Raw genomic sequence first — 9,325 nt, forward strand, 5'->3', positions numbered from 1 at the left:
TACTAGAAGTCACAGCAACAAAGCATGCAACCTTTAGTTCTTTACTCAGATTTTATAAAATAGTGTGTGTGTGTGTGTGTGTGTGTGTGCGCGCGCGCGTTTGCGTGCGCGTGTACTGTACGTGTGCGCGTGCATGTGCGTGTGTGTGTGTGTGTGTTTGTGATACATAGCCAAATTGAAATTTACTTCCCATAATTTCACATTAGATATAGATGCTTATATTAGATATAAGTTTCAAAAGCATCAAACACTCCAATCACGTTCACCTTGTTATACTCACTATACCCTACTTTTACATTTACAGTAGAGCACGATAATGTCCCTTTGAAATATTGATTAACTTTCACACAAGCAAAGCTTATATTAATGGCCACATAATTAGCAATTACTGATCAGTGTATCACTGCAGCAAAATTCAAGATTTCTACAGAGCATCATTTATTTAAGAATTCTTCTATTCTATTAAAAATCAGTTGGTGTGAAACCCATACAGGCCTTTGCATAAAAGTCTCATTTAGGCTCACTGCTTCAGCACAGTCCCTCAGGGAGCTCTCCAAAGCCCTTATCACTGGAGTGTAAAGAGATTCTCTCTCTCCTGTCTGTCACCTTGTCTGGTGTTCGGCTGTACAACACAAGGCCTGTTCATTTCCACAACAATGGCATTACCTCTTTTCAGAATCAGATGTGAGAGGTTTACAAAGCATTGGATGTGTGTGCACGGCTGCACGCGTGTGTGCATGTGTGTGAGTATGTGTGTACAGTGTGTGTTCCCTGGAGCTGGCCCTGCCTAATAGCTCAAAACACATTAGACTAAGCCAAATTATAAAACAGCAAAAAGAAAACTATCTGACACATTGGAAAGAAGAGCTACACTTCCTAACCATCTGTCCATTATACCAAGACATCAGAGACTATACTTCCCACAAATTACAATCACCCATGGAGATTTTGAAAACATGACAAAACATGACAAAAAAACTCCCATATCTGCTGGACGAAGTACAACAATGTGCAAATACAGCAGCTAGATTTGTGAGCTGCTATAATAGCAGAAGGATATCCAATGGAACACAACCACCCTAAAGACTAATCAATGTGTGAATTCCTGCACTATCTGCATCGAGTGATCTTGTTACATTGTAAATGTATAGTATTATGTTGCAGTTTCACTGTACAAGACGTTTGTACAGACACGCATGGCTTAATTGAGACAAGCATATGCTCCTGGCAGGATCAACCAGGTAGGCCTCCTGTTTCCGCCAATAAAGCCCTCATGCCAATAAAGCCCTTTGAATTTAATTAAATTGAAATTGTGTGTTTCAGGCTCAGCTACTGTAGTAAATAGGTCCAAATGAACAACTGAATAATTCAAGTTATTTAAGGTGCAGGTGTACATATCCCACAAGTGTATACCCGTACCTGTATGTGAAATGTTATGTTATGTTAATACAATATGTAGTACATCTGCAGTGGTTGGAGTTAGTCTAATGGTAGACTAATAATGGTTCTCAAATTGCGGTCTGGGTACCCCCAGGGGTCCCTTTTTGATTGATTGATTGATTGATTGAAGTATTTATTAACAGTTTGCAGAATTACAGTACATTTCAAGCACAACTCAATACAAAAACACTTTTTTGTTGTTTTTCTTCTTTGTAATTATCTGTTTGGTCCAAAATATTGTGTTTGTTGTCATGATTTGTCACGACAAGAGTTGGCTTTTAAGGTCTTATAAGGTCTTTAAATAAATACGTTTTGAAATGTCTATGGGTAAAAGGCCTGGCGTCGTCATGAAAGGGGGCGGGACTGCGACGCTCTATACCGTTGGTAACACAACAGCCACACTAGTCTCTCATCCTATAGAGCACCGAAGTCTGACGTCAATATCGGTAGAGGGCGCAAATCCACGGGTTCATGTACTTTTTATTTGCATTGTAATCCCCATAGGGGGATTTTAGATCGCCTTGCCTCATATAAGAACTGTGTTTGAAAAATAACATGTCATCCCGGCCAAATTTCACTCATATGGATATGAAGAATTACTGACTGAGAGAAAACGCTATTGCTGAATTAGTATAATTTTCGCAAAAAACATACTGTATCATACAGTATATGAGTGACTGACTGTCGCAAACAATACAGAGACACCTCCCTGACAATAACGCAGAGACAGCTTGTTTATTTCAGGACCACAATTTTTATATGAAACGATTTTAAGATGACCCCATGTTATTCTCCATAGAGAAATTACTTCCGTGAACCATGGGGGATGAGCGAGTGACGTCAGGACTTGGGCGCTACCGTTGGTAACAGAACAGCCACACTGCAGTCTCTCATCCTATACCGTTGGTAACAGAACAGCCACACTGCAGTTTCTCATCCTATACCGTTGGTAACAGAACAGCCACACTGCAGTTTCTCATCCTATACCGTTGGTAACAGAACAGCCACACTGCAGTTTCTCATCCTATACCGTTGGTAACAGAACAGCCACACTGCAGTTTCTCATCCTATACCGTTGGTAACAGAACAGCCACACTGCAGTTTCTCATCCTATACCGTTGGTAACAGAACAGCCACACTGCAGTCTCTCATCCTATACCGTTGGTAACAGAACAGCCACACTGCAGTTTCTCATCCTATACCGTTGGTAACAGAACAGCCACACTGGAGCAGCTGAAGACTAAATAGTCAAGTGCCTTGCTCAAGGACATGGTCACCATAGTGACACCGCCAGACACACACACACACACACACACACACACACACACACACACACACACACACACACACACACACACACACACACACACACACACACACACACACACACACACACACACACACAGTCTGTAATTTCAATAAATTCCTTGTTTATTAATAAACCTCTCATTTGGAGCGGTGACTCCTGTGGGAGACAACAGTCGCCTGTCCTACATCTGTCACACCACACAGATTGTCATCTGTTCAGCTCTGATGCTCCCCACATGGCCCTCTCTCTCTCTCTCTCTCTCTCCCTGCCAACCCTCCCTCCCTTTCTCCCCCCCCTCTCTCAGTTCAAATCTGCTTCATGCTCTCCACATTCTCTCTCTCTCTCTCTCTCTCTCTCTCTCTCTCTCTCTCTCTCTCTCTCCATGTCCAACTGCACTTTAAAATATGCTACTTGAAAGAAAAACTTCAAGGCTGATCTTCATCTATGCCCGATGATGCGAAAGATGCATTTGACTTAATCATTAACATTTAACATTTCATGGAGAAATACACTCTAAGGCATAGCGTATTTCTTTCCCCACATTATATTATTGATGATCACCTCACATTGCTCTGATTTATTAAGGTTGACAACCGATGACGTTTCCTTTTAACTCTACAGATGTGACCAAAATGGACCCGTAACAAGGTTCCGCTTGGTTACATTTGTATGCTCTCAGAGGTAAGATAATAGATGAATTACCACTGAGTATTTTGTGTTTAGTGAAATTGACTGTAATAATTGTATATTGTATAAAAAAGTGTTGGCCCACATTTTAACTGGATCAGTTAGTTTGAAAATATGTGCAGTGCAAAATTGCACTGCAATTGTACTGAGCAGACAGTCGTAGTTGAATAATGTGCAGTGCAAAATTGCACTGCAATTGTACTGAGCAGACAGTCTTAGTTGAATAATGTATTCCCCACCTTCCTTGTCAGGCAAATCATGTTTTGACTTTTAACATTGTCTTGTCTGTCTGAAACCAAACCCAAATTTGGAGTCCTACATCATAGATATAGGACATAGACAACTGACATCATAGATGACTGATATTAAACTGGGACAGCGATCCCTCCTCTTAATGTAACTTACAGTACAATGTGTAGCAACAACATGTCTGTGCCGCAGCCTGCCGATGCTGTGACAGTGTCGGGGACAGAGAAGGAGACCGCCACGGTGATCTTCCTTCACGGATTGGGGGACTCGGGCCATGGGTGGGCCGAAGCCTTGAAAGCGATCCGACTGCCACATGTCAAGTACATCTGCCCCCATGCGTCCCAGATCCCTGTCACGTTAAATATGAATTTCACAATGCCGTCATGGTTCGATCTGAAGGGTCTGAGCCCTGACTCCCCAGAGGACGACGCTGGGATCAAGAAAGCGGCGGAGAACATTAAGGATATAATTGACCATGAGGTCAAGAATGGCACCCCTCCGAACCGGATCCTGCTCGGAGGCTTCTCTCAGGGTGGAGCTCTGTCCTTGTATACGGCACTGACTTGCCAGCAGCAGTTGGCCGGGGTCGTGGCTCTCAGTTGCTGGCTACCACTTCACAAGAGCTTCCCACAGGCAGCGAGCGCCAGTGCTAACAAGGACGTGCCGATCCTGCAGTGCCATGGGGATCAGGACCCTCTGATCCCAGTGTGCTTTGGGGCCATGACAGCAGACAAGCTCAAGACCATAGTCAATCCTCAGAAGATCACCTTCAAAACCTACCCAACCCTCTTCCACAGTTCCTGTCCCGAGGAGATGGCAGCTGTACAGGAATTCATTGAAAAGCAGCTGCCTCGGATATGACCGGAAACAGCCATGAGAACCCCAAATATTATTTTTAACCCTTTTCTCAAATGTAGTTCTTATGCCACATAATTTCTGTAGAGAATCCCCCATCTGGTCCTTGGTCTGCCAGGGGGTCTCCTCCCAGTGGAACATTAACCGAGGACCTCCCTCAGGAGGTATCCATACTACTGTAGATGCCATCTTAGCCAGCTGGCTCTTTTCCAAGAGAAGAAGCACTACTACCGAGTCTCTCTCTGAGGAACAAAGATCACTTGGTATAGCGAGAGCTTTGCTTTCTGGCTCAGCCCTCTTTTTGTAACACCGTCCGTATATTGAGCGCAATACCTCTCCTACTCCATTTCTCTGACTGATCACCTTCTCTGCCCACCCTCACTCGTGAACAACACTCTGAGGTACTTGAATTCCTTCCCTTGGGGCAAAGTCTCATTCCCTACCTGGAGTGAACAATCCGATAATTTCCTGCTGAGAAATATGGCCTATTCTCTCTTAAAAAAATAATAATAATAAGATACTTTTTTAGTACATTAAAATAAACTTTTTTTTGCAACCTTTGTAGGTCATAACCAGTGCCCTAGACGCCATGGTGATGGGCATGTTTCCCTGTGCCACCAGACCACAATGGGAACAAATAAGCTATTTGTTTATTTGTCTACGCATTGTATGTCCTTGTATATCCCAATGGGATATACAAGTCCTACAGTAGCTGTTCCATGCCATTCCTGTTTTCATAGCAAAATCCTGCATAATGTATTGTATGTATGAAAGTAAATTCCCACTCTCTGAGAATATTCATCAGCAATCCTTGGCGTTCAACGTAACCCAGTAGTTATTTTGTGATTATTTGGTGTATAATCATATTCATTAAGTTTGTCTCCCAGTTTGAGAGTCATTCAGACCATAAGGAACGCCTAGTAGCAGAATGTAGACATTGGGACAGACTGAGTCATGCCATTCCTCTGTGAATGGAAAGATGAAGATTCTGCATCTGCGGCTATCTATGGAGGGGTTGGGAGGAGTTAGCTAGGACACTGTTTCTCAAACAATGAATGCGTCGGAAATTTGGAATGGCGGTGTGTTGGAATGCCAGTTTGTAACCGCAGTGCCATTCTTGTGTCTCACGCCACGAGTGAATACCACTTTATTTTTTGTTTCCTACATTTTGTCATAATAATTATTACTAAGATTTTCCAAGATTTACACAAAAATTGCACCCACCTTCACGAGTGAAACATTTATTTAAGTAAGAAGTATGTGAAACTAGCAGATCTGCAAGCTTGTGTTTCTCGCAACGCATCTCGTTGCAAGCTTGCAGATCTGCTATTTTCTAGATTTCTCTTTTGGGTCTTGAGTTAAAAAAGCTTCTTCCTCATTCTCACCTCCGGCACCACCTTCACACCATCCATTTTAGCACCAACGATGGAGCCTCCCTTTACCAGCTTGTTCAAGCATGACACAGCCTGAACAAGCTGGTAACGGCCAGCAGGCAACTGCAAAGGAGAAGAGGGACACTGTCCACTAAAGAGTAGGCTACTGGTAGAACATTATCGTACCGGTGGTTTCACTGCTAAACAATATCTCAAATCTCTATATTGTTAATTATGTTTTAAAACACTGTTTTTGGTTAGGATGTTTCTTTGAAGATCACAAAATAACACCCTGGCAATAAAAATATAAATTAATAGTGATTATAAAAATCACATTTGTGTGAAGTGAGGGGCGACTGTATGTATAAATGATGTCATGATGACGTTATGATGACGTCCTCCGGTGATGTTCAGGACTAGGCCAGATCACAGCCCATACGGGGATGATCTTTACGTAATTTCCAGTCTTCACCAGTTGAAATAATATAGCTTATTCTGGGCCAGATTTGATGTGATTTAAGTTGATCTGGCCTCGATCGAACTCTCTCTGATTAATCCAGGGGCGTCTGTCTTAGTGGGCAGAATTTATGTTGGTTGAAATCAGGTGATATTCTGGGCCAGATCTGACTAGTCTTAGTTTGACTTGATTTGGCCCCAATAGTGACGTCACTAATTCGTCCAGGTCCTGACCGTGCTTGCTGGGAGGCGTTCCACGTCATCAATGTTTGTTTAACTGCATGCCCTAAACAAAATGAAAAGTCTATGGACTTCCAGAGACTTGGCTGATCATTCCATTTACGTCATAAGTGCTCTAAACAAACATTAAAAAGCCCATAGACATGGCTTCCATATGACGTAATTATGCATTGCAAGCCATGCATTGGAGGGGCTAGCTAGCGCCCCTCAGTAATGAATGAATAAAATCACACTCACCCGCTTTTCAATATGCTACATATGTGAGAACAAATACGTGATGGCATACCATCTGTGTATCGGCCAGGGAGCCTGAGCTTGATTAAAGGACACAATTAGTGCAGAGCAGCTTGGTATGGCTTTCCCAGCGGGTTCCAGAGAACGCACCCAGTCAGTTACACAAAGAGTCACGAACGGAAGCTGTTCCAAACAAGTGGAGTATGCTTTAGATGTGAGATTAATCTAAATACTTGTGACCCAGAGAGGACAGCCAACAAGGTGTTTACTGGGTGGTGAAGGCATGGCATCATGCAAACAGCCTATAACTAAGTATAATTCATTGTAATGTCATGAATGTTGTGAATTCGACTTGATTAATTGAGTATGAAGGACCCCAATGGAAACAACAACAACTACCTGTCAGTGGGGAGTGTTGGCTGATGAAGGAATATCAACATCCTAATACATCCTAATACTGGGGCAATTCCTGCTGTCAAAATATGACCCCCCCAGTCAAAAAACACTTTGTTTGAAATAGACACTCATGCTTTCCAAGGTGTGATTTGGGGTCTTGAATACAGAATACAAAATTTATATCAACATATTATTATTATGTTGATCAACGTTTGCCTGTTATGTCTCCTAATGGTACCAACATCAAAAGTATGACATTGTGGACAAAATCTTATCCAACAACAACAACAACAACAACAACAACAACAACAACATATTCTACGCTTTGGGTCTGAGAGGCTAAATCTCATCACATGGTGGTCTGCGGCTCAAATTCCAGACAGGCCTTGATGTGAAAAGGGTTGAAAACCACTGGTCTACTGCAACCAGGACCAGCTCCAATCGCCATGACTATGTCTTGCCATGCATTGGGTACAGTCAAGGGGCTGGTCACCAAAATACTACTCTTCACAAGTCTGGCAAGTGGTGACATCACATGCCTACGTTCGAAAAAATAGAATTAAATTGGCCATACTCTCAGCCTCTCCACCCTGCTTGTGGAAAGCACAGCTCAGGTGGACTGGCGGTCTGATTCAGATACGACACTGCCTATATACTGCCTATATAAACTGCTATTTTTGGCAAGACAAATGGTTGATAAAACAAGCACAAGCCTCATTGAATATCTGTGGAATTTACCTGAAAAGTAGCAGCGCATCACTCCGTGCTGCGCTACTAGCTTGTACATCTGCTATTTGTGAACATTTTGGAAAAATCTTGAAATTGGGAGAACTACTGATTCAGAAGGCATTTGTAGAATCAGGTTTAACCTGATGGACTAATCAGAGAGTTAACACGCATGCACACGTGTGCCTGCATGTGTATGTGTTTGTCCTGCCAAATGGAAACCATGACAACACAGCTGGTGTGTGTGTGTGTGTGTGTGTGTGTGTGTGTGTGTGTGTGTGTGTGTGTGTGTGTGTGTGTGTGTGTGTGTGTGTGTGTGTGACGTGTGTGTGTGTGTGTGTGTGTGTGTGTGTGTATGTGTGTGATCAGCAACCAGAATGCTACCACTGAATGTTTTCGCCTGCCAACAAAGGCCAAAGATTATAGTTGAATGTAGTGTTTTGTTTCTCCTCCTGACATCACACCATCATATATGGCCGTCAGTCCCTCACGCCTCGTAACACATCACACCATCATATATATATATAAGACTGGATCATCACCTAGATCTGCATAGATGGAGCTTTAAAACTGGAGCTGACCTGTTCTGACAGGTTGATCCTTCCCCACCCGTCCTCCCTCTTCGATGTCTCCCATTTGACTGATACCTGTCCATTTAAATTCTAGACGGGCCTGCCGCAAAGTTATTAGTGCAGCCACGCCCAGCAGCCGGCAAAAAGCCGGCTAAAAAATACTGAAAAATTGATATTGATGATTATGATGATGTTCATTGGTTAAAGTGAGTGAAAGACAGAAAATTCGTAATTTTTGTTTTATTAAAAAAACAGTTAGGCGATTTTTCATTCTGTGAATACATGGTGTCTTTGAAGGCTGATAACTGCAACTAAGCTACCACTTGGGAACTGCTATCATGTTGAAATATTATCTAGGGATATAGACCTTTTCAAAAAAAATGATAGCATTTGCCACCTTGAATGTCCTTCACTAGTGAAAATCTTGTTCTGGGCCTATGGACTATATGCATTCTCAAAGTATAACCTTGACTTGCCCAATCTATGTATTGTGTGTGTGTGTGTGTGTGTGTGTGTGTATGTGTGTGTGTGTGTGTGTGTGTGTGTGTGTGTGTGTGTGTGTGTGTGTGTGTGTGTGTGTGTGTGAGAGAGTGAGTGAGATAAACCAAACAAAGGCGTTTCTGTCTGCACCTTAATTCACCTCTCATCTCTGAGGGCTCGGAGAAGGCAGGCTGGACCACAGTGATACCAAGACAAACAATTCTCCCTCCCCCTCCCCCTCCCCCTCTCCCCCCCCCCCCCCCCCCCCTCTCTCTCTCTCTCTGCACAGTCCGGTCTGTCACACCACT

At 42.9% G+C, this 9,325-nt stretch overlaps 1 protein-coding gene across 1 annotated transcript; it reads left to right on the plus strand.

The window, feature by feature from the left end:
* Positions 1–3,847: 3,847 nt before the first annotated feature.
* LOC308320742 (acyl-protein thioesterase 2-like) lies at positions 3,848–4,546 on the plus strand (the record flags this gene model as incomplete). Its single annotated transcript, XM_080771400.1, has 1 exon — positions 3,848–4,546. One exon carries the CDS (start codon positions 3,848–3,850, stop codon positions 4,544–4,546), a length of 699 nt encoding a protein of 232 aa, XP_080627526.1.
* Between the last annotated feature and the right edge of the window lie 4,779 nt (positions 4,547–9,325).

The sequence above is a fragment of the Protomyctophum bolini genome (assembly GCF_963924005.1).
Source record: "Protomyctophum bolini genome assembly, chromosome: 9".
Lineage (NCBI taxonomy): Eukaryota > Metazoa > Chordata > Actinopteri > Myctophiformes > Myctophidae > Protomyctophum > Protomyctophum bolini.